This window comes from Nomascus leucogenys, chromosome 13 (assembly GCF_006542625.1).
Source record: "Nomascus leucogenys isolate Asia chromosome 13, Asia_NLE_v1, whole genome shotgun sequence".
NCBI classification, from domain to species: domain Eukaryota; kingdom Metazoa; phylum Chordata; class Mammalia; order Primates; family Hylobatidae; genus Nomascus; species Nomascus leucogenys.
Window position 1 is genome coordinate 71,204,588 of NC_044393.1, and position 26,535 is coordinate 71,231,122.

The 26,535-nt window shown below is 36.9% G+C and overlaps 1 protein-coding gene across 4 annotated transcripts in view; it reads left to right on the top strand.

Annotated features, from left to right (window-relative positions):
* Positions 1 to 26,424, top strand: part of PTPRZ1 (protein tyrosine phosphatase receptor type Z1) — a 195,130-nt gene extending 168,706 nt beyond the window's left edge. For all 4 annotated transcript variants that reach the window (XM_003261255.3, XM_030825513.1, XM_004090211.2 and 1 more), the window contains 13 exons: positions 623 to 705; positions 2,752 to 2,886; positions 3,451 to 3,585; positions 4,764 to 4,927; positions 6,559 to 6,694; positions 8,372 to 8,518; positions 15,496 to 15,589; positions 15,929 to 16,002; positions 17,980 to 18,108; positions 19,007 to 19,153; positions 23,194 to 23,336; positions 24,152 to 24,287; positions 25,469 to 26,424. In XM_003261255.3, coding sequence (XP_003261303.2) covers positions 623 to 705; positions 2,752 to 2,886; positions 3,451 to 3,585; positions 4,764 to 4,927; positions 6,559 to 6,694; positions 8,372 to 8,518; positions 15,496 to 15,589; positions 15,929 to 16,002; positions 17,980 to 18,108; positions 19,007 to 19,153; positions 23,194 to 23,336; positions 24,152 to 24,287; positions 25,469 to 25,609 — 1,664 coding nt within the window. In that variant the 3' untranslated portion in view covers positions 25,610 to 26,424. The remainder of the gene's footprint in view (positions 1 to 622; positions 706 to 2,751; positions 2,887 to 3,450; positions 3,586 to 4,763; positions 4,928 to 6,558; positions 6,695 to 8,371; positions 8,519 to 15,495; positions 15,590 to 15,928; positions 16,003 to 17,979; positions 18,109 to 19,006; positions 19,154 to 23,193; positions 23,337 to 24,151; positions 24,288 to 25,468) is intronic.
* Positions 26,425 to 26,535: the final 111 nt, after the last annotated feature.

Sequence of the window (26,535 nt, forward strand, 5' to 3'; positions counted from 1 at the left end):
ACTGGCAGTGTGCTATCTCCCTCCTCTGTGCTTGAGCAGCTGTTCTCCTGCCTCCTTTTGAAGCAGTTTCTCTTTGAGGCTCCTCCTGAAAGAGCTGTTTGCTGTAACCATTCACAGAAACTTCCTAGGGAACCTTTGGCTTTCTTCTCTATCTCTTCTTCCTTCATCAGCCTCCTGTTCATCCTTCCCTAGCTTTGTGAGCTCCCCCACCCATCACGTTTCCATCTCTTTGAGAAGCTCTCCACTGTTCACAGCCCTTGTAACCAACCTTAAAATTCCATTTAAAAGATCAACTTCAGATGTCAACCTCTATAGAAACTTTTATCTCAAACCAAAACAATTTCTGTTTTTTTATCCCCTACTGCATTGCGCCTCTCACTTGACACCTGTGTATATACCCTAGTTTCACCTATTACCTTAGAAATGTTCCTGAGGGTGGAGATTTTTGTAATATTTGTCTTTGTTATCTTTGTTGTCTCTGTATCCCCAAAAAGCCTATTAAAGTAAATGATTGCTTGTGTTGATTTTAATTGTATGAAATAAATTATTATGCAAATATGAATGATCTTTATGCTGAAAAGTAGTCTGTGCTACAATGAAATATATTCTCTTTATATTACAGATGATCATAGCAGGGTTAAGCTTGCACAGCTTGCTGAAAAAGATGGCAAACTGACTGATTATATCAATGCCAATTATGTTGATGTAAGCATGTTTTAATTGAAAGTTCTATAGAAATTGTATTAGACGGAATTATTATACCATAATGCCAGACATGCATACATATACTAGTGCTTAATGTCATGTTATTTGATAAAGAATAAAAATGGTAAATTAACAGTAAATAATTTTTAAGAGAGCCTCTGACTAAAAATTTTCATATTTAATGACACTCAAGCTATTTTACTTGGTTTATCTCCTGAGTGAGGAAAGGAATTTATGATGGGAGTGTACCTTCAGGGTAGAATAGGTAGATTCAGATAGGTTTCTAACTCTTTAAATGTGAAGGGCAGGGACGGGCGCGGTGGCTCACGCCTGTAATCCCAGAACTTTGGCAGGCCGAGACAGGTGGATCACGAGGTCAGGAGATGAGACCATCCTGGCTAACACGGTGAAACCCCGTCTCTACTAAAAATACAAAAAAAATTAGCCGGGTGTTGCGGCGGGCGCCTGTAGTCCCAGCTACTCGGAGAGGCTGAGGCAGGAGAATGGCGTGAACCCAGGAGGCGGAGCTTGCAGTGAGCCGAGATCGCGCCACTGCACTCCAGCCTGGGCGACAGAGCGAGACTCCGTCTCAAAAAAAAAAAAAAATGTGAAGGGCAGAGCCAATGCTTATTTTAAGTTTCCCATAGCTCCTGGCACAAGGATGTGCATTTAGCAGATGAACAAAAATTGTCCATAGTAGTACTGATTAAAAGGCAAACATGATTATTAATCCAGTTATCAACCTTTATAATTTTGGGTATTCCTCAGGATACCCAGCTTTGTGGAACTTACTGGGACTCTCCAGAGACTGTAGACCGCTCACTAACTTAATTGGTTTTTCACTGTGATCACCTGAATGTCAGCAGAACTCAATTATTTCCCTAAGATGCACCTCTCAGTCTAGCTGGCTTCAGGTTAATACTGTGTGGAACACTGAATTCAAATAAATGAGTACATAAGTATAGAGTGGGTTTGTTACAGGCAACCATCTCATGCTTCCTGAGGAGGAAATATGCATGTCAGAATGAACATGAGATCTGGAGTTAGAACTGATTTTGAATCCCATCTCTGCCACTGGCTAGCTATGGGACTTTGGAAAGCCACTTAACTCGTCGAGATTTAGGTTCCTCATCTCCACATCAGGGTTGATGCTTCCATTTTGCATAGATGAAAGATTAAAGTTCACTTTATGTATTAGTCTATGAAGGACACTGCTATGAAGGAATACCCCAGACTGGGTAATTTATAAAGAAAAGAGGTTTAATTGACTCATAGTTCTGCATGGCTAAGGAGGTCTCAGGAAACTTACAGTCATGGTGAAAGGCACCTCTTCACAGAGTAGCAGGAGAGAGAATGAATGCCCAGTAAGGAGGAAATCCCCTTTTAAAACCATCAGATCTCGTGAGAACTTACTCACTCTCACGAGAACAGCGTGGGGGAAATCACCCTCATGACTCAATTATTTCCACCTGGTTCCTCCCACGACACACAGAAATTACGGAAACTACAATGTAAGATGAGATTTGGGTGGGAAAACAGCCAATCCATATTATGCTCATAAAACATCTTTTACAAAATCGGACACAGTGACGAATTGCTAATAATGATTAGCACTTCTCAGTACCTTGAAGTAGAGTAAGGAGGTTACATTCCAGATGCTTTTTTAGCTGTTGTAGACATCTGAGCCCATTGCCTAAAATACATTTCAAAGTAGTGCTATTAAAGACTTGATTTTAAGCATAGCAAGTAGACTGCAAATGGATTAAATACACTTGGAATACAAATGCACAGAATTATAGTTGTGTCAAAGCAAAGAGAGCTATTCTTTTTTTTTTTTTACAGAAATGACAGGGATCCTTCTGCTTCCTAACCAAGAGTATTTTCTAACCAAGAGCAGCTATCTTAGTTAGTACCGTCAAATTTCTCCAACTTTGCAAAGTTTATTTTTTATGAAAAAGTATGCTGACCTTAAAAACTTAGGTATTGTACAGTTAAAGGTGACGTATAAATCAGTTAGTAGAAAACATTTGTCATTTAATTCTTCAGGGCTACAACAGACCAAAAGCTTATATTGCTGCCCAAGGCCCACTGAAATCCACAGCTGAAGATTTCTGGAGAATGATATGGGAACATAACGTGGAAGTTATTGTCATGATAACAAACCTCGTGGAGAAAGGAAGGGTATGTAGATAATCTGTTATGTCATCCCCAAAAAAGTAATTAGAGGTACTTTAAATTAGTTTTAATAGAGTCAGCATTAGGAAGGAGCCAAAGTTTTGAAAGTTATTTGGGATTATTTTTTAGTAAATATGACAGCTAAAGGGAAACTGTTAATACTGTTAGTCAAAAAGTTTCATTACGAGTCATGCTATCTGCCTTTTAAATGCATTCTTCATACTGTGAGAGAAGTAAATGGGACTCACTGAAAAGCAATGTAGAGTGAAATCGATTTTAATTCACAGGACATGGATTTTAGTCTTGGCTGTGTAACCTGAATCTTCTGACTCACTCGCCTTATCTGAAAGGGAAAAATTTAGGCTACCTCATCTCAGTCTTGTTCAGCTCTCAGATTCTATCCCTAGCCTCCTCCACAACTAATTTCAGTCACTTATAAAGAAAATAACACATTTAGAAGAATGAAGGAGTCCATTCCTGTCACCATCTCAGACCTTTACTGATTTCAGGGAATGACTTTTACATGGAGCATTTGAAATACGGAAGTAACATCTACATTTTCTTTTGCAGAGAAAATGTGATCAGTACTGGCCTGCCGATGGGAGTGAGGAGTATGGGAACTTTCTGGTCACTCAGAAGAGTGTGCAAGTTCTTGCCTATTATACTGTGAGGAATTTTACTCTAAGAAACACAAAAATAAAAAAGGTGAATCAACAAATGATGGACATAATCGAGTGAACAATGCATTTGGTCATTTTTTAAGTGAATAAGCGATAGAACCAAGAAAGGGTAAAAAGTATATAACTAAAGACATTAAAAATTCTTATAACAGTCCAGGTGCATGGCTTACGCCTGTAATCCCAGGACATCGGGGGGCCAAGGTGGGTGAGTTACTTGAGGTCAGGAGGTCGAGACTAGCCTGGTCAACATGACGAAACCCTGTCTCTACTAAAAATGCAAAAATTTGCTGAGTGTGGTGGTGCACACTTGGGAGGCTGAAGCACAGGAATCGCGTGTACCCAGGACGCAGAGGTTGCAGTGAGCTGAGATCATGCCACTGCACTCCAGCCTGGGCAACAGAGTGAGACTCTGTCAAAAAAAAAAAAAAGAATTCTTATCACAGCTGCTGTCAGCCCTAAAGGTTTCTTTCAAGTCTCTAGATGACTGCTGTGGCTTTGGAGCCACACTGGTTTTGTTGCTGATGTTTAAAGTGAATGTGATGCATGAACAGAAATTCCTACCTTGTGTGGCAACTGCATAGGATGGCCCTGACACAATCCCAGCATTCAAATAAAAAGAGTGGAGAGTGAAACAAGAAAAAGAAAGAAAACACGAAGAATAATGTATTACTCAGGTTCTTCAAAGAAACAGAACCAACAGAGTAGAGAGATAGAGAGATTTATATTTTTAACAATTGACTCACATGATCATGGGCATTAGCAAATCTTAAATCTGTAGGACAGGCTGGCAGCCTAGAAATTCTGGTAGGATCTTTACGTTGCACTGTTGAGAAGAATTCTTTCTTCTTCAGGTAACCTATCCTATCAGTCTTTGTTCTTACAGCCTTCAAGTGGTTGAATGGAGCTCACCCACATTATGGACTATGATTTGCTTTATTCAAAGTCTACTGACTTACATGTTAATCACGTCTAAAAAAAATACCTTTACAGCAACATTTTGTGACTAGTGTTGACCAAACAATGGGCCACCAGAGTATAGCCAAGTGGACACAAAATTAACCATCACAAATGACACTCTACTTTTTTTCATTCATTATGGACCCTCAACATCAAATCAAGCTATGACTCCTGACTTGCTGTTTAAGAACTGTGTGTGTGTGTGTGTGTGTGTGTGACTGTTATTAACTGTCTGAACTTTTCCAGGGCTCCCAGAAAGGAAGACCCAGTGGACGTGTGGTCACACAGTATCACTACACGCAGTGGCCTGACATGGGAGTACCAGAGTACTCCCTGCCGGTGCTGACCTTTGTGAGAAAGGCAGCCTATGCCAAGCGCCATGCAGTGGGGCCTGTTGTCGTCCACTGCAGGTGAGTCTCAGAGATGTGCCTCTAAACCCATAGAATTGCTTATACTTGCAAAAAGGAAATCGATGGAACAAAGCTTTTGCCAAAATGGGAATGATTTCTTGAAGCGAGGGTGATGAAATTATATGTTCATTTTCATAAGTATTGATCACTAGGAAATGAACATGCCAGACTCAGAACTGGATTGCTGAATATCTCTAAGCACCACACATTTTTTGATGTTGATTATTTTATTTGACTGTTCAATTGCATTTCAGCTTATTAACTATTTGAGGCAGGTGGAACAATGTTTTTGTTGTTAAACAAATATTTACCTCAACATATAACACCATGGGATAATGTAGCTGGAACTACAACCCCTGTCCCTAGGAGTTAAAAGTCTGTTTAGGAATTATTATGTTAGGCTTGCATCACAGAAGCCAAAGCACATAGATTGTGAGAAATTTGGCAAAATATATTTAAGTTGTTTTTAAACATTTTGGTACCAGAATCCCTTTTTCATTTTCTTGAGTTTTAATACATTACATTGAATGTATTGTCAATTCATCGTTGCCAAGATTTTTTAATTTCTAAGACTAGGTTGATAAATAGAAATAATGATGTTTCAATGAAAGAGGAAAAATATGTTAAACATCCTTATTTAATGTTTTTAGTTAAAATAATAATAGCAGTTAATATTTATTGAGTGCTGACTGTGTACCAAGCCTTGTGATCACAAAAATCAAATTTGTTTCTATGTGAAGTATTGTTATCAAAGCAGTGTGTTTTTAGAGAAGCAAGTGTTTGCCTTTGATATATAGCTTATCTAACACATTCTAATTACCATCTCAGGAGTTAAATTTGAGAGACCCATCTTGAGGTTTTTTAATCTGTTAGCCTGATTATAAACTGAGGAAAACAGGAAGATGCAAGAAAAATAGTGCTGAAGGTCAGGGATTGTTTCCTAGCAGACAGAGAAGGACCAGGCTATTGTGCAGAGCAGGTGCTAATTTTCCACTCTAGCACTTCCTACTTGTCGGAACATTTGAAAAGAATCCCTGTCTGTGAATTCTGTCCCTCTGCTAGAGGCTTTGAAGAAGTCGATAGATAATGGCCCTTTAGAAATAACTGAAGTCATGCTTTATTCCTCACAATCTCACTGAAATGATATTTTCAGCAGAAAGCTTTATCAAATTCTTTTTCCCATTAACGCGGAAACCTTTACAAACATGTCTACCTGGAAACACAGACCTAGGGACCTTTCCTTTTCAGAATTTGGTGAAGCTAAAGCTTTCATTTTTGTCAGATTAAATGTCTATTTGCCACACTCTGATTCATAATATTTTCATCTTACAATATACAATGAATAGTAAATATGGTTTTTAAAAGTTTTAAAATCTCCAACAGAAATAGTGAGGTTGTTTTGCAATTAGACACATAACAAAACATTAGAAAGGGTACTTCTAAATTTGTTGTTTAAAGCATTATGCTTAACTACTAAACTGTTTACAATATTGAATTGCCAAATTTATTGTGTGGCTCACTTGCTTGAAGAAGGAAGTTATTTTAATCAACATGACAACCAGTAGTAATCTATTTTTCAAATTTATTTTATGCTTAACATTGAAATATTAATTTCTTGGTCTTCTCTTCAGTGCTGGAGTTGGAAGAACAGGCACATATATTGTGCTAGACAGTATGTTGCAGCAGATTCAACACGAAGGAACTGTCAACATATTTGGCTTCTTAAAACACATCCGTTCACAAAGAAATTATTTGGTACAAACTGAGGTATGATTTTTAAAAAGATGACTTTATTCATCTAAGGTATGGAAATGTCACTAAAATGTAGGTGTATTCATCTCCTAGGACTGCAAAACAAAGTAATACAAACTGGGTGGGTTAGAACAACAGAAGTTTATTGTCTCATAGTTCTGATATCTGCAGGCCCATGCCCTTCCAGAAGCCTCTAGAAGATTCTTCCTTGCCTCTTTCATCTCCTGGTAGCCCCATGCATTGCTTGGCTTGTGGCAGCACAACTCCAGTCTCAGTCTTCACTTGGCTGTTTCCCTCTGTGTCTGTGTCTGTATCCAAATCTTCCTCCTCTTATAAGCATACCAGTTATCCTCCTTCTCCAGTTGATCTCATCTTAACTGATTACATCTGTAACAAACTTTTCTACAAATAAAATCACACTCTGAGTTATCAGGCGGTTAGAGCTTTAATATATCTTTGTGGGGGGACACCATTCAACCCATGACACCAGTAACTGCAGCTATGTCATGAATGAGCCAGATAAATTTTATCTGTTTTGTGACGCCAAATAGGGAATATCCTTTAAAATGCTGGTCACAGAGAAGATACAGCAAAAGTCTAAGTAGAGTGATCCACACACATCCTTGCTAACAAAAATCTCAAGGTCTTCACACACATAGTGGATGAATGGATTCATTATTTAAAAAATATAAATTATGCTTAAATTATGTCCGTTTTAAGCCCATATAGTTTACCTGTAAGTGACAGAGCAGCGTCAGCAAATCTGCATTTTACCTTCACTGTTTCTAAATAAAAATGAACTTAAGTGGAAACCTATGAATGGCAGCTTGAAAGCAATCAGAAACACATGGCTGAGTGGGCTTCAAAACGAAACCATACCAAACTTCCTTCCATCTATTATCCTGAGCAAACTTACCCAAGAACAGAAAACCAAATACCACATGTTCTCACTTATAAATGGGAGCTAAATGATGAGAACACATGGAGACATAGAGGGGAACAACACACACTGGGGCCTTTCAGAGGGTGGAGGATGGGAGGAGGGAGAGAATCCGGAAAAATAACAAATGGACTAATGGGTATGAGCCTTAATACCTGGGTGATGAGATAATCTGTACAACAAACCCCCATGACACAAGTTGACCTGTGTAACAAACCTGCACATGTACCACTGAACTTTAAAGAAACGTTAAAAAATAACATTCTGGTCATATAAGACCAAGGAAGAGTCCCGTATGTGAAATATCAGAGAACTATTAACAACTATATATAAAATTGAGTTAAATTATATATGACAAGCCAAAAGGAGAGTTGGCGTTGCCAGAAGGGGTAGGCCCACCAGAAGTGTAGAAGTCAAGAAAGCCCTCTCATGAAGTGTAGAGGTGTCAAGTTGGAAGGATAGGCAGAGAGGACATTCCTTTGCCTTGCTAACTCTTCCTGCCTCCTACCCTATTGTGTATTGCCAACAATACATAATAAATGAAAAGGTAAGGAATGAGAAGAGGTTCTTGCTTCTGTGACCACTTCCTTTCCTCTGTCTGACTTCCTTCCAGGTTTAGTAAGCAATCTTTTGTGGGTCTCCCCCCATTCTGTAAAACTCTCCTTGTCTGTCAATGGAAAGTACTGTGTTTGTAGGTAGATACATACGAGGAAAACTTGAAGTAATGTTTCTTATTATCATTGTTTTGCCAGGAGCAATATGTCTTCATTCATGATACACTGGTTGAGGCCATACTTAGTAAAGAAACTGAGGTGCTGGACAGTCATATTCATGCCTATGTTAATGCACTCCTCATTCCTGGACCAACAGGCAAAACAAAGCTAGAGAAACAATTCCAGGTGAGTCCTCCTGGAAGCCTCTTGGATGTCACTACAGAACTGAATGTCCCTGCGTCTTCTCATTTGAGTTGACAGGGTCATGTTGAGTGGGCAGTGTGGGTACAATGACTTTGTATTTGAGCCATCATTGTTCCTTACTGTGGGCTACAGTGCCACATGGTAAATTTCAAGGAGAAACATAATTCTGAGTAGCAAGAGGAAAAGTTCTCAGAAACCTTAAACTAACTTTTATAAATGCAAACTTTGTGGAGAAAAGAGGGGGCACAGAGCATAACAGAATGAACAGAAAGAACTTGTAAAACAGACTATATAAGTGCTCTTTTTACTTTGAAAAAAAAATCAGACCACTTAAATATGAGTGCTGTGGCTCAGGCTGTTCCTGATACTCTTTGGAAAAATCTGTGTCTCACTTGAAACCCCTGGACCAGAGTAGTACACACTGGAATAATAGCTTCTTCAACCCCAGTTTCTCCCCCTCACACTGTCTCAAGGCCATAAGCCAGAGACAAGAGCATGTTTTGTCCATATTGTACTTCCCACAATACCAGCTCTCTGACTTTCAGAAATCAGTAGGCAAAGAATTCAGAAAGCAGGTGTTACTGGACCTGCCAGCTGAGACCAAAGCATTTGCAGAATCGTAGCTTTCCACAGGAATGGGGGCTATATTATTTCTCTCCACATTGTTCCTGTGCTATCCGCTTGCTTCTCAGAGTTCCTGGAGAAATAGGGCCAAATTTTGAAGAATGAATATCTAGGGAAAATTTGGAAGACCTTAGAAAAACCCAGGAGGGTTAACAAATGTTGAGATTTCACTTATTTCTCCTGCTTTGTTCCCCAGTCTACAGCATAGGATGTTAGCCACCATGAATTCCTTTGGGCTGTTTGCCTTTTAAATTACTGCACAGTGTGCCTTTGGAGGTGTAAAAGAAAGATTGGGGTCAATACTGAGTTTAGAACCTGTTGTCAGAAAGTCATACATATTTTACTCAGCCAAGCTTATCTCAGTCATAAAGGAATGCCTTAGGGGGGAAAAGAGTATGCAGTTGGGTTTCAGATAATAAAGAAATGTTAAAATGTAATTAAGTTGTAAAGATATCCTTTCCCTAAATAAATTACACACACACACAAACACACACACACACACAATATTACCCATTTCAACAAAACTGTCATTTAAATATTATTTACCCCTGTGTAGTTGCATAAAAAAATTGATATGGTAAGCTAAATAATCCAGGATCAAAATGAAAATATTAACTATAAGGTCAGAATTCAATTGAAAAGAGAGATATTTTACTCTCTTTCCTGTTAACATCATAAATAGGGAAATGTATTTGTGCGTATGTGTGTGTACCATCCCATAAAAAAGATATCTATTCAAGTTTGTCTGCAGAAAATTTCCTTGAAATAAGTTGAATATCTGTTTATTCAACAAGTAGTTATCAGACATCTGCCAGATGCCAGGCTTTTGTGTTATTAGGATGCAAACATGAATTTGTAAAATAAATAAAGCACACCCAGCTCCTAGTCTTATGGTGCCTGCAGTCTAATAGAAGATACAGGTAAGAAAACACAAACAGGCCAGGTGCAGTGGCTCACACCTGTAATTCCTCTGTTTTGGGAGACCATGGTCAAGAATTTGAGACGAGCTTGGGCAACAGAGCAAGACCCTGTCTCTATAAAAAATTAGCTGGGTGGGTGGCATGAGCCTGTAGTCCTAGCTACTCCGGAGGCTGAGGTGAGAGAATTGCTTGAGCTCAGAAGTTCAAGATTACAGTGAGCTATGATTGTGCCACTGCACTCCAGTCTGGGAGATAGAGTGAGACCTTGTCCCCAAAAAAAAGAAAAAAGAAAAAAGAAAGAAACAGATAAACAAAATAGTGTTAAAAATGCCATTATAGAGGTAAAACAGGATGCTGTAGGAGTACAGGTAGGGATGCAACTTACCAGAGGAGAATTGCGTAAGATATGTTTAAGAGTTGAACACAGGATTTGGTGATTCATTGGACATTGAAGAGAGAGAGGAGAGAAAAGACACAAGCATAACTACTCAGATTCTGCTTCGGCACTGGGAAAGTAGTGATGTCATTCACCATAATTGAAAATTCAGGAAGAGGAGGTGGTACATGCTTGAGAGGTGTGGTGAGGGAGAAGACGGTGAGATATTTCCAAATCTACCTTATTTTTAGGTTCTTGGGAGATGTCCCAATAAACATGTATATTTGGCAGTTGGATACTGAGTCTGAAGCATAAGAGAGGTCTGGCCTGAAAAAATGGATTTGGGAGTGATCAGCTTAGAGATGGTTCCTTGAAGCCTTGGAATTGGATAAGATAGCCAATTAAAAATGAAATGTCTAAGAAAGGTTAGAAAGGATTACTTAAGAAAAGATTTTAATTAACCAGTGAATGGCCAGCCCACAAAGGAAAGGGGGGAAAGTGACATCAGAAGGTAGGAGAAAATTTGGGACAGCGGGATATACTAGGATCCAAAGTAAATAATGTTTCTTGAAAGAGGAAGTGAACAGAGATGGCAAGTGCTAATGACAAATCAAGTATGTTGGGAATGGAGGAGGCCATTGGATTTAGACATAAGTCATTGATGACCTTTGTCTAAGAGCTATTTGGAAAGGATTAGCATTGACGCCAGATTACAGGGAGTGAAGGAGTAAATGGATCTGAGGAATTAATGACAATTATATAACTCTTAAAAATTGTTTACTCTGGACAGAATGATTAAGATAACTATAAGAAAACTTTGAGTTAGTAAGATTTGGGGGGTGTTTATTTGGGGTTTCTTTGCTTATGTTTTAATATGAGACATGAGAGCTTCTTTAAAAACTAATGGGAAGGGAGATAATTGGAGTATACAGAGACCCTGAGTGGTACAAAGAGGCAGGATTCAGGACACACGTAAAGGAATTAGTGTTCAAAAGCAGTAAAACCTATGTGCATGTTTACAGTAGTACACGTATAGGCTGTAAGACTGGAGGCTGAGGAAGTACTCTGTGGTTTCTATTCTCTGTGAAGAGAAGGTGAGTGTGCGTGCATGTGTGTGTGTGTGTGTGTGTGTGGTGTGGTGTGTTGTACATATATTCCTTTTTTTTGTTGTTGTTGAGACAGGGTCTCACTCTGTCACCCAGGCTGGAGTGCAGAGGCACAATCTCAGCTCACTGCAACCTTCCTCTCCCTGGCTTAAGTGATCCTCCTACCTCAGCCTCCTGAGTGGCTAGGACTAAATCAAGTGTACACAACCACGCCTGGCTAATTTTTTAAATGTTTTTTGTAGAGATGGGGTTTTGCCATGTTGCCCAGATGGTTTCGAACTCCTGAGCTCAAGCGATCTGCCTGCTGTGGCCTCACAAAGTGCTGGAATTACAGCCATGAGCCACTGCGCCTGGCCTATTGCATACATACTCTAAAATAAAACTGTTAATAGATGCAGAGGGAAAAGGGAGATAATTTTAAGGAATCTATATCATATCAGTCATTTTCTCAGAATGTAATACAGTAAAAATTGGAAATTGACAATGAAAAGTTTCCATAAAAATTTTGATATTTGGGCATTAAAAATACCCTTTTAAATAATATACATATTTAAGAGGAAATTATAAAATCTTTAGAATTAAAGGTCAAAAGAAGCACTACATAACATTTTAAAAGTTTTAAAAATTAAATAGAAAATTAAAATGATTAAATAAAGATTTAACAAAACCTAATGCAGGTTCTATCAAAAAACTATTAAAATAGACAAACCTATGTCCAGATTGATGAAGGGAGGAAAGAATGTGAGTAAATAATATTGAGATTAAAAAAAGAGATATAATTTAGAAACATTTTTAAAGACAAAAGCATACTTTGAACATATTTGTGACAATACATTTGAAAACCTATATGAAATGAGTAATTTATTGTATGTTCTAAAATAACTAAAAGCATATCAATGGATTGTTTGTAACACAAAGAAAGGTTAAGTGTTTGAGGTGATGGATGCCGCATTTACCCTCCTGTGATTATTATGCATTGTATGCCTGTATCAGATAGCTCATGTTTTCCATAAATATTACACCTTTTATGTACCCAAAGGAATGAAAAATAAAAGGAATTTTTAAAGGAAAAATATAATGAAAATTCACTAAAAATATATAGAAAAGTTAACTAGGCCAATAGCCATTAAGGAAATCAAATCAGCTGCCTAAAATCCCACCTTCAAAATATAACCAGGCCCAAAAGAATTTAATGTCACATTTCACCAGTTTTTAAGGAACAGAAAATTCCAAATGTTAGCATAAAAAATCCAGGTGGAAAACTAACCCAGCTATTTTACTGGACAAATATAACTTTGATACCAAAACTGAACAAAGACAGAATAAGACACTTACAGGCCAGTATCAATAATCTTATCTAAAATATTAGCAACTCAAATCCAGCTGTGTATTACTTTAATATCATGAGCAAGTAGAGTTTATAGAGTTTATTCCAAAAATGAAATGATGGTTTAACACTGGAAAATATGAATAGATTTACATACAGGAACATTATGACCCTGTCAATTAATACAGGAAAAGTAGTCAATCAAATTCTATATTGTTCATTTAAAAAAAAAACTCTTAGTAAACCAGAAATAGAAGAAAGCTTTCTTAGCCTTCCAGAAAGTATCTATCATAAAACTACAATAAACATCATACATAAAAATTAAAATTGGAAATGCTCATAGTAGATTCAAGAAAAGATAAGGAATGTCAATTATTGGCACTACTATTCAACATTATTCTGGAAATAGAATTAAACTAGATAGACGTATAAAGGTAGAAAAGGATTTGCAGATAGGTAATATAACTACCTTCAAAGAATATCAAGAGAAACAAAAGAGAAAATAATTATCTTTAATTAGAGTTTAATAAACATACGTAAAAATCAATAGCATTGTTATTTGTTAGCTTTGAGTGATTAGAAAACGTATTAGAACAAAAAAGAACCCAATCATTAACAAAAACAGTAACAAAACAGTAGCAAAACTTCATCATCTCAAAAAAGACACTTAACAAAATGTGCAGTAAATATATAGAGAAATTTATAAAAGTGAATTGAAGAGCATAAAATTGGCCCAAATAAAATATAATGTTGATACATGGAAATATTAAGATATTGCTTCTCCTTACATTGACTATAGAAGTCAATGCAGTATCAATCCAATTTACAGCAGGATTTTTCATGGAAACTGTAGAACAGATTTTAATTTAGCATGGAAAATTAAAGAGCCAACATATCTCACCCATACTGAAAAGGAAATAATAATAGAAGAATTCTGTTGTACTGTATATGGAAAACGTATGATGTGATATAATAGTATTGGAAAACGGAGGAATCTAGCAGAGGAATGATGTATTTGAGGAAATCTGTTATGTGGCCAAGATAACATTACATATCAGTGAAGAAACAGCAGACTAATCTATAAATAACATTGGGAAAATTTTCATGTCAAAAAAAGTAATATTGTATCTCTACCACTCCTCAAACACTAAAATGTATGCAAGATGGATTAACTGCCTAAAGGTGAAAGCAAACCTTTATAAATATTGTAAGATCATTTTAGAAAAGAAAATATTGGGTTGGGCACAGTAGCTCACACCAGTAATCCCAATATTTTGAGAGGCCAAGGCAGGGGGATTGCTTGAGCCCAGGAGTTTGAGACCAGCCTGGGTAATATGGTGAAACCTCTTCTCTACAAAAAATACCAAAATTAGCCAGGTGTGGTGATGCACGCCTGTAGTGCCAGCCACTCGGGAGGCTGAGGCAGGAGGAACTCATGAGCACAGGAGGTTGAAGCTGCATGCACTCCAGCCTGGGTGACAGAGTGGACACCTGTCTCAAAAAAGAAGAGAAGAGGAGGAGAGAGGAGGGGAAGGAAGGGGGTGGGAGGGGAGGGAAGGGGAGGGAAGGGAATGGGAGGGGAGGGGAGGGGAAAGGAGAGGAGGGGAGGGGGAAGGAGAGAGGGGAGGGGGAAGGAGAGGAGGGGAGGAGAGGAAAACGCATGGCAGGGCATGTATTGGAAAGTATTTCTTAATAACTTCAGGATAGAGAAGGACTTCTTACGTAAAACGATAATTTGCAGAAAACTATTAAATAAGAAAAATAAATTGGCTCTAAATCTCTGTGTGATTAAAGAAACTGAAGACGTTTCCAACTTTTTGCACACTATAGATTTACATTCAAGACAGCATGAACCCCCTACAAATTAATAAGTGGCAATGAAGTAAAAATATGAAAAGGCAATCATCAAAGAAGATATCTTAATGACTAATGAGCACCAAAATTCACAATTTCACAGAAATTAAGACAATGCAAATCAAAACCATGATATACTATTTTTCATTTATCTGACTGTCAAAAATTAAACCCTGAATAACTGAATACTCCTAATGCTCTATGGAAACCGTCACACATGTGCACATTAAGAGACATACAGGAGATGCTCATAGCTATAAAGCTATACAATTGCAAAACACTGCAAATACCCAAACATTGACTAGTTGAGGAGTAGATAAACAGAATGTAGATTATTCATGTAATGGAGCAGTAACAGAAGGAATAAATAAAATTGAATTATATACATATATATATGTATATACACACACGATGTAATTTACCTCCAAACATCTGTGTGAGATTTAAATAGAGGAAATAGAGGTTGCACATCTATAGTGGAAGCCATGAGGAAGATTCTCTCAATGCTAAAAGAATTACTAGAGATTTCTTTGCTTCTTCTAATTCCCCCAGTGTAAAACACAGAAGCTCCAGGAAGTTCACTAAAACAAGGTTAAATTCAAGGACTTATTGGAAAATATTTCATATATATTTTTAGTCAGTATCTTATCTTGATTGATGTGTGTGTGTGTGTGTATGTGTGTGTGTATGTGTGTGTGTATTTGGGGGACTTAAATGAAATAACCTATATATTTTTTTACTTTCTTGCCCAGCTCCTGAGTCAGTCAAATATACAGCAGAGTGACTATTCTACAGCCCTAAAGCAATGCAACAGGGAAAAGAATCGAACTTCTTCTATCATCCCTGGTAAGTTGTGTTGATCCTTGAAAAAACAACTTTTTTAAAATGATAAGAGCCTTGTAGGAAATTTGGCAATATATGTATACCTTTGGAGCAAATGGAGCACATTCAGATATTTTTAATTTTGTCCAATATGTAAGTGTTCCAAAGGACTCATAAATCCTTGAAGTCTTATCTAAATATGCAAAATATATAGAAAAATTAGCTTACGAATCAGAGATGCTTCAACTTGAAAAATGCAGCTGTATTTTACATCTGGCATGGGGAAAAGATGGTACAGTGCTGTGAGCATGGGTTGTTTTGTTTTGTTTTGTTTTGTTTTACAATGAATGTTCTGTGTTCCAGTGGAAAGATCAAGGGTTGGCATTTCATCCCTCAGTGGAGAAGGCACAGACTACATCAATGCCTCCTATATCATGGTAAGTCAGAGAAGTCACTGAGGAGACTGTCTGCCAGCTTGTGTTACAGGGATCAAAACCAGAATGGGCTGCCAGAAGCAAAGACTACAGGCATGGGCAATATGAATGGTAAATTTAAGTTAAATCTGTTGACTGCAAGCCCACAGTCCACAGCAACAATTGTAATAACAGCATGCTTTTATGTGTGCTGGGACTGAAGAAACCTCAAGCAAGACAAATTAGTAGATGCAGGAACACAAACTCACCATTCAGAGCTGATGACTAGGTGTAAAACTTACACCTGCTTATCTAAAAGGCTTTATTTCCTTCACTAAGGCAGAACCCCTGAGCAAACTCAGGATTCACCGGCTTCAGCAAAGCCTAACCTCACTGACATCACTACTCCAGGTTTGCAGCATGATTCTTACCCTGCAAACTGGGCTCATTTTAGGACCTGGATTTCTAAAGATACAATGCTTTTCTTCTGCATTTACATCTTTTGTGTGAGGGATGAATGTTTTAGTAGCTGTTGTGTGACCTTCATTAACATTTAAGGTCGATCAGTCACAGAGCTTGGCTTCTGATGAAAAGCTCCTAATTCTTATTCCAAAACCTCTGTTCTATTTATCCAGCAAAGAAAATATGAAGTAATATCTATGCAGGAAACACAGGGATGTGTGGTAGTGGCATCTAAATACATTCACATTTCAAATGAGCCACTGGGTAATAGGAATGGGAACTGAAAGCAGAAGGGGCTAGAAGAGCCAGGACTTCAGTGACAGTATAAATATCACAATTAATCCAATAGCTGTAGCTTCTAGGTATCTGTAGCAAAATATGCAAGGTGTCTCCCTGGTTCCTCCCTTGTAGAGGCAACCAAGGTGTCTGGACACCAAAGTGGGAAATGTAAACTCTCCTGTAGATTTCTCACTCTCTGTGGAGTAAGAGACAGTATCCACAAAGCAGTTTGGTAAGTCTACAGCTAGAGGTGTGTTTTTAATGAAACTGTTCGTTTCTCTATCAGCTTAGCTGATAGCTACCATCCTCAGTGACCACCAGAGGCCCAGATGAAAGAGCACCAATATGGGATTCACCTGCATGGGTTCCGTTGAGCAGTCTCACCTGAAGTCTTCAATGACAAAAGCACAGTGTGAAAGTTTAGAGTTTTTAGTATTTATGGACCCTGAGGAGTTCATGGCACTGGAGGCCACATGCATAGAGCTTAGGCAGAGCAAGCAGGGAAAGAGAGAAGAGGACCCATGAACCAATGCCTTTATCAGGTCCAGGGCATAATCCAAGTAGGTTTTCCATGGGGAGTTTTACTTGATGGGTTTAAAGCAAGCAGGCACAAGTCCCAGGAGGTCACATAATGACTGAGAGGTATTTACTATGGCATATCTGCAAAGTCCATGTAGGTGTGAGGGTCAGCAAGGCCAGCCAAGCAGGCTGTTCCGTAGTGAAATGGTCACCATGGAGCAGTTCTGTAAGTTAGATACCCGGATCGATCACTTTAAGGAACTGGTGGATGGGACGATGTAGAACTGGAAACTGTATCAAGGGTGACTGAATTCTGCTTCTGGCATGACAAAGTCCAACTTATATTTAAAAGGAATGCCAAGGCAACATAAAAATCATAAACATTCACTACAAGATGGTAGGTAACCTTGAATACTACGTCTGACTTCTTAAAGCAAACTTGGGCACAACGCTTAACTTCTAAAGCCTCAGTTTAATCATTTGTAAAATGGGGATCACAGTTCCTATCTCACAGTACTGCTATGAGGAACAAATAATTTAAGAGAAAAAAAACACATAGTGTCACACCTAACATACAAAGTGCCCAGTAAGCATTGGCTATAATAATCATATTACTACATATAGACACAATCCGCAATTCAAAAGACTATTTTGACTTAAGGTCCATTGATGTATAAATGTTTATCTGAATGTTTAAAGGCATACGCCAGTGTTGTTTTTGTCTTCTCTTTGGTTTTGTAGGGCTATTACCAGAGCAATGAATTCATCATTACCCAGCACCCTCTCCTCCATACCATCAAGGATTTCTGGAGGATGATATGGGACCATAATGCCCAACTGGTGGTTATGATTCCTGATGGCCAAAACATGGTAAGTCCCTTAGACCACTTTTGGGACTTTCTTTACAGGGGAATATCAGGTTACAAATAGCGAAAAGTCCAGCATACACACAAGCAAAGTAATTTTGTTTTCAACTAATAAACTAATGTCGTTGAAGGCATGCTCTTCTACTGTTGGGCTTGGTTTCATTATACAATCTCCTAGGTCAAAGTGATGAATAAAAGTTTTAAATGAAAGTAGATATAAATGAACTTAAATCTATGTGTTTTGTGGCATTGCTTAAGAAAATTAGAATCACAGCCATGAAAGAAATCAGTCTATATGTTTCTATTTACATTTTTAAAATAAAATGTGTTAGAATATTTAGAGATTCCCTGAGTTTAAGGAGGTCCCTAATTTTTTCTTTAAAAAAAGACTTAGTTAGAATTATGTGAGTTCCTAGTATAGGAAGGACGTTTTTAGTATAAGAAAAGCAGCGATATCCCATCCCCCTCTTTATATGTGTTTGGAGAACCCAACGAGCAAAATAAATATTTCATTTAGGCTTTACATGTTTACTTAGCTTTGATATTCAGTTCTTGTCTACAAATTTATTGTGTGACCATTACACATGAGGCTGGAAATTTCTGAGCTCTTAAAATCACTTGAATCTTCTCTACTCAGTTGTCAATTACAGAAGCAATAAGCTTATCGTTGTTAAGCTAAGAGCATAAAATAATAAAGCAATAGCTTGGGTTCCTAAGTGTGATATTTTATTCAGCACATCAATCTAGTGGAAGGCACTAGGAAGATTTTAAGAGTAAATATTCAGATTCAAAGAAAAATTGGAGTTGAAATTTCTGTGCCAACCAATTAACTTTATTTCACAGTCTGACTTATTGGGCATTTTATTAAAATCTAGACTCTTCTTTCATTTGCAATTCTCCAGGCAGAAGATGAATTTGTTTACTGGCCAAATAAAGATGAGCCTATAAATTGTGAGAGCTTTAAGGTCACTCTTATGGCTGAAGAACACAAATGTCTATCTAATGAGGAAAAACTTATAATTCAAGACTTTATCTTAGAAGCTACACAGGTAAGGATATAAGTTAAATGACAAACTTTTTATCTTAAACACATGTTAAACATATTCTGACCTAAGGATCTTTCCTAGAAAGGAAAAGCATGATTCTGATTTTTTCCCAATTGAGACAATTACACAAATAATCAAATTACCTTGTCACTTTCATTTTCAAAATGGTATAGAATCATTAAACAATTAGTCATCACTACATCATTCCTGAATTTTACACACACAGGAAATCAAAGCTTATTTACTCCAGTTTAGTGGTTGATAGAATTTAGGTGAAAAATAAACACAGTAAAAGAATAAATTTATTAATTTTAATTCTCATGTTTTAATGTAAGCCCTTACCTTGTAAGTAAAATGGGAAAAATACTACCCACCTAAACTCTGCTAAGTAAAATGGGAAAAATACTATCTACCTTTACTCTCCTACGTAAAATGGGAAAAATACTACCTACCGAAACTTACTATCCTCTACCGATGTAAAAAGTTGATGAGTGATAGTGATGTAATAAGTTGATAAATGAAGTGCTTTGAAAACATGCAGGACAATAAACTAAGAATATTTTACTAAAGTCAGGCCGGGCGCGGTGGCTCACGCTTGTAATCCCAGCACTTTGGGAGGCCGAGGCGGGCGGATCACGAGGTCAGGAGATCGAGACCACGGTGAAACCCCGTCTCTACTAAAAATACAAAAAAAAATTAGCCGGGCGTGGTGGCGGGCGCCTGTAGTCCCAGCTACTCGGAGAGGCTGAGGCAGGAGAATGGCGTGAACACATGAGGTGGAGCTTGCAGTGAGCCGAGATTGGGCCACTGCACTGCAGCCTGGGCGACAGAGCGAGACTCTGCCTCAAAAAAAAAAAAAAAGAATATTTTACTAAAGTCTTGGTTATCTATTACACCAGATACTGCTGTTATCTACAAGATAATACATTCTTTTACTAAACTCTTAATTATATGCAAATATCTATTATTGAATTATTTGTCAATAATGATTTATGTAGAGCTATAGTAAAATACTAAAAGATAGTAACAATGATGTCTAAGGAATGTGAGATTCAGAGTACCTTCTCAATCTGACAAAGGTTAAATCATGTTCCAAATAATTTGAATGTTTCACTTTTCTCTAGTTCTGAAAAGTAGTACATATATGGTATACAAGAAGATTCTCTATTCTCTAGAAGATTTAAATGACCAATACATATAAACTTGATAATACAAATAACTAATAATGTAAACAGCATAGCAGTGGAATAGTATCCTATCTCATTAAAACAAAAAAGACTTAGGTCTTTATTTGTAAAATGAAGGGCAGGAACTAGAAAGCTCCTAAGGTCCCTGAGAGCTCTTAATATTCCATGCTAATTTCTACCTCTGATTATTCCCTGATCACTTTAGTAGCATCCATTTAGATCTTCCATCTCTCATGCCTTCTTCTCATTATTCCTAGTTAGTAAGAAAGCCTATTACAAGAGTAATAATCATTAGATACCTATTATCTTGTCACACCCATTATCCTGATCACTGATCATGTTTAATATCTTGCTCGGCACTGGGAAATTAGCACTGTTTTTCTCCTAGTATTATACAGAAAATAAACTAGATAATGGAAGTTCCTGATTGTTCCCAATTCAGTATGTCTCATCTATGTAAATCAGCTATTATTAATCCAGGAGCCCAACCCAGGGATCAACAGTATTTCTATAACAAAGATCAAAAAAGAAGGAAAGACTAAAGTGGAGAGTTTCATTAATTTCAGACATTTTCAAGCACTTTACCCAAATATCACAACATTTGAGATTAGTAGACAAGTGAAGGTCTATGCTACTGAGCTCAAAAGCTAGGGGCCTTTTATTTATGTATTTGTTGTGAGGACTATTTTTAATAATTTATTAAATATTGAATATATTTAAGATGTTTATATTCGATGTGCAAGGTTTAACAATTATGTTAAATTACTGTTACCCACCATTGACTTTAAGAAATAGAACATGGCCTTGACCATCAAGTCTTTCATGTGCTCCCTATCCCCTTCATCGTCTCCTCACTTCAGAAGTAGCCTCTTCCTGAATTAGTGTTTATTACTCTCTTGACTTATTTTGTCATTTAACTCTTGTCTTTATTTTCCTTCACATGTGTGTTGCTTACTTTTAAATATCTGTGAACTTTATATAAATTATGTGTATTATGCTACTGAGATTTATCCATGTGTTTGGGTGTAGTTCAAATTCATTTACTGCTGCTGCTTAGCACTCCAGATAATACATATCCTTTTTTATATTTTACATGCAAATTATTACTTGTTTGTTGTGTTTTGTCTTAGTTTGGTTTTGCTATTACAAACAGTGCTGATATGAATATTTTTAGTCACATGCAAAATTTCCTCTTGGGGATACCCTGGGAATTCCCCTGCTGTGTTATTGTGTTGGATCATCTTCAACTTTCTTTAACTTTACTAAATGAAGTCAATTGTTTTCCAAAGTCATCCTACCAAGGTATCCTCTCATCAGGAATGTATGAGTGATCTGCAATCACTACATCCTCACTAGTGCTTGTTTTGGGAATGAAACGGCATCTCTTGTTGGTTTTGATTTGCATTTCTCTTGTTGAAAATGAAGTCTTCAACGTAACTTTATATTTTTACATAATTGTTTACATAAATAATATTTTTACATAAAATATGTTTTGTAAATAATATTTTACATAAATATATTTTTATATAAATTAATTGATGATTCAGATTTTATCTTTTGTACTGCGTTCATGATTTTTGCCCATTTTTCTGTTAGGTTATTTATCACTTACTGATTTATCAGAGGTCTCATATTGTGGATACTAATCCTTCGTCAGCTACATATATTGCAAATACTTTCTCCCAGTTTGGGATTTGACTTTTTTACTTTCTTTGTGATTCTTTTTTTTCTTTGTTTTTTGGTGAAAGAAAAGTTTTGAAGTTTAATCTATATGAATTTATTGATCTTTTTTATTGCTGGCCTTTAAAAGGAAACCATCATTTAGTATCTTTAAAAAATACTGTTTACCCTGAAATCATGAAGATGCTCTCCTACATTGTTTTCTAAATGTACCACCTGAAATTGACTTTTTGTATTATATTTTGTGAGACAATGGTTCAGTTTCATTATTTTCCATGTGACACCCATTGTCCCACCATTATTTATGAATTAGCAATATCAGTTCAGTCATTCATGTAGTTTATATGATCATATAGTTTATGTGATTCATATAGTATATATATACATGTGCTTGTTCTAGGACATTTATTTTATTCCACTGGTCACTTTGTTCATCCCTCAGCCACACTGGCAGTGTTTTACTTCTTATAGCTTAGAGTAATTCTTGATATCTGATGAGTTAATTTCCTCTATTGTTTTTCTTATTTACCAGTATCTTGGCTATTTTGGCCCTTTGCACTTTTACGTAAAATTTAGGTTCTGCTACTTGTTTTTAAACATAACATTTTTTTAAAAAAGTACACTTTTGGAAGCTGGGGGTGAGAGGTTTAAGGGATTTAATCAAGTCACAGTCTTGTTGGTCACTTAAGTAAGAATCAGAATTGGGATCCGAGTTGAACCTAGATCTCTACCTCCTTGTTGGCGTTTTCTCCACTGTGTCATGCAATCTCCTTTTACTTAAGCCTGAGGATTACTGATATGTGAAGAAAGTGTATGCTATTTTCAAAACAAATTTTAACACCAATGATTTCCTTTTATAAATCTGAATTAAGCAGTGCAAATACATCTTTGGTACATAGTTTCATGGTTTGTAAGCACTGGCATATTTTACCCACAGATAGAGTTTATTTTTAGAATAAAAAAAGAAATTATGTTTTTTGATTCTACTAGTAAATCTATGCGTGGTAAATGTGGCATCACAACTGTTTCTTCCTTCTACAATGAAGAATGTGCTGCACTGCTGCTCACTCATGCCTGCCATTGGGTTTTATTACCTTACTGTAATTCCTGATTTTCCCCAATGATTCCACTCCTGGTAAACTGCCACTAACATTACTTTGTTTTTTCTTGTTATAGGATGATTATGTACTTGAAGTGAGGCACTTTCAGTGTCCTAAATGGCCAAATCCAGATAGCCCCATTAGTAAAACTTTTGAACTTATAAGTGTTATAAAAGAAGAAGCTGCCAATAGGGATGGGCCCATGATTGTTCATGATGAGTAAGTTCCATGTGTTAGATTGTTTCACACCTGCTCATTCTCTGGGCATATGTATATTTCTGTTGTCTTCAGACAAACCTAATGCTTAGGACCCACTGTGATGATTCAGCCATGGTGGATTATCTGCATCTTATCAATAAAGTTAACACAGAACAGTTTTTTGTTTTGTTTTACTTCACTTGAAGTCCCTGTTGAAGACAGAGAATGGGGTCATGATCACAAGTATCTTCTCTTGCATTTGATGCTGAGAACACTTTGTATACTAAGTCAGTGTTTTAGCAGCGAAATTTTACAGGAGCCAACCAGAGAGGCATTTTCAGTCATTGATTTCCTGGCATAGAAGTGAAATTGATACGATTTTTATTTTTCAGGAACAAGAAACTTCATCCAATAAATCTTCCTAGGACTCCATCATAAACAAATAAAAAATGCATATGCTGAACTTATGTTATAAATATATAAAATACAGTTTGTTATATATGTATTTATGCATTCGTATTATATGTATATTATACACGTCTTTATATGATACTCTCAGGTTATTTTTTTATTATTGCCAACTCCTTTCATAGTATACAAATAATAAACCATAAGCAAATACTAAACTTCTGTAAAGTATTCCACTATTAATATCATGAGCACTTGGCAATATTTCAGATTAAATCATAGTTCTTTGTGCAAAAAGTGAAGAGAGACAATTCATTAAAAGTTTCAGTGTTTTCACTGCAAAGTTGTCAATGCTATATGCTTTGTGAGTTCTAAATGTGAGTGGTGCATCTCAATGGAGTCTTTGTTCCTTTTCTTTTTTTTACAAGGCACGGAGGAGTGACGGCAGGAACTTTCTGTGCTCTGACAACCCTTATGCACCAACTAGAAAAAGAAAATTCTGTGGATGTTTACCAGGTAGCCAAGATGATCAATCTAATGAGGCCAGGAGTCTTTGCTGACATTGTAAGTAACAAGGCAGCGAACCAAATTTTTCACTGATAGAGTGCGACTAACTTCCTAGAGGCTGCCGAAATCATGTATCAAGAAAGATCTTATTAACTGATAACATTAGTATGTAGTTTTCAAGCTGAATTGCAAGTCCACAATCCATAGAACAATAGTCATTTAAAATTTATACTTCAGAAAATTTATGGATAAGAACTTTTAAATCTCATGTTTGCCTTTGTGCACAATAGTAAACAATGCAAATAAGCTTAGGTGAATGTAGAAGTCATAGGCTCATCTTCAGCTCTTTGGTCTGTTTAAGGGCCTTGTAAAGGGACCTTCTTCAAAGCTCCAGCCCAGACCAGCTGGCAGGAGGTCAAGGTTATCTTCATGCACATGCACTGCAGAGGAGCCCCTATTAAGTCTCATTCAGGGCCCCTGAGTTGTATCAAGCTTGTGCTGCATGAAACTCCCTTCTGGAGATGCACAGTTCGCAAATGCGTTTAATTATGCACTGCTTCACATGTAGGCCTAATGGTTTTCCGCTATGATGCTCCTCACTGGTTCAGGTTCTCTGTAGCTGCCTCTCCCCAAACTGTCTGAGATGGCACTTGTAAGAGAAAAACTGTTTCATTCTTCTATGTGCCACTACTCTGAGACCACAGCAGAGCAGGTGCTTACCTTTGCTCATAGCAGGGCATAGGACCAGTGGGGCTCATAGAATGTGAAATTCTTCTTATTGGTGAACAGTGAAGGATTGCCTTCTACATGGGTCCCTGGGCTAACAGTACAGTCATTCCTGAGATCTTTCCATAAACAGGCAGACTCAGTGGATTTTCTAACAAGTAGAGAAAGAAGAAGAAACTTGTTTCTGAGTGAGTTACAGGGGCCCAGTGCCAAACGGTTTCCCCCACAAATTAACAGAACCCTGTCTCATCACCTTCTGATTTCAAGAATTAAGTACTTGTTGGCAAATGTATGTAGGTTAATTTTTCAGGTCAGTGAATGGTCTGCCAATTGCAACATTAATTTAATCAGAAGAGACATCAGTATAGGTTATGCACATCTGCTGAGTATAACAGTGCCCTTAACACATTGTCCTTTAATGAACAGTGCTGAAATGTGTCTAAAAATATTTCTTCTTTTTACAAATGTATGTCTTCACCGAGCTTAAAAACCTCCCATCTTCTGTTCTCTAGGAGCAATATCAGTTTCTCTACAAAGTGATCCTCAGCCTCGTAAGCACAAGGCAGGAAGAGAATCCATCCACCTCTCTGGACAGTAATGGTGCAGCATTGCCTGATGGAAATATAGCTGAGAGCTTAGAGTCTTTAGTTTAACACAGAAAGGGGTGGGGGAACTCACATCTGAGCATTGTTTTCCTCTTCCTAAAATTAGGCAGGAAAATCAGTCTAGTTCTGTTATCTGTTGATTTCCCATCACCTGACAGTAACTTCCATGACATAGGATTCTGCTGCCAAATTTATATCATTAACAATGTGTGCCTTTTGCAAGACTTGTAATTTACTTATTATGTTTGAACTAAAATGATTGAATTTTACAGTATTTCTAAGAATGGAATTGTGGTATTTTTTTCTGTATTGATTTTAACAGAAAATTTCAATTTATAGAGATTAGGAATTCCAAACTACAGAAAATGTTTGTTTTTAGTGTCAAATTTTTAGGTGTATTTGTAGCAATTATCAAGTTTGCTAGAAATATAACTTTTAATACAGTAGACTGTAAATAAAACACTCCTCCCTATGATATTCAACATTTTACAACTGCAGCATTCACCTAAAGTAGAAATAATCTGTTACTTATTGTAAATACTGCCCTAGTGTCTCCATGGACCAAATTTATATTTATAATTGTAGATTTTTATATTTTACTACTGAGTCAAGTTTTCTAGTTCCGTGTAATTGTTTAGTTTAATGACGTAGTTCGTTATCTGGTCTTACTCTACCAGTTTTCTGACATTGTATTGTGTTACCTAAGTCATTAACTTTGTTTCAGCATGTAATTTTAACTTTTGTGGAAAATAGAAATACCTTTGTTTTGAAAGAAGTTTTTATGAGAATAACACCTTACCAAACATTGTTCAAATGGTTTTTATCCAAGGAACTGCAAAAATAAATATAAATATTGCCATTAATTTGTGTTTGCTTGTGGAGCATTGTGCTGAAGTGTGTGTGGCAGAAAATTGTGGATGTGGGTCCCCCTATGATGATGGCACAAAAAAAAAATGGCTAGTAGGATGGGACAG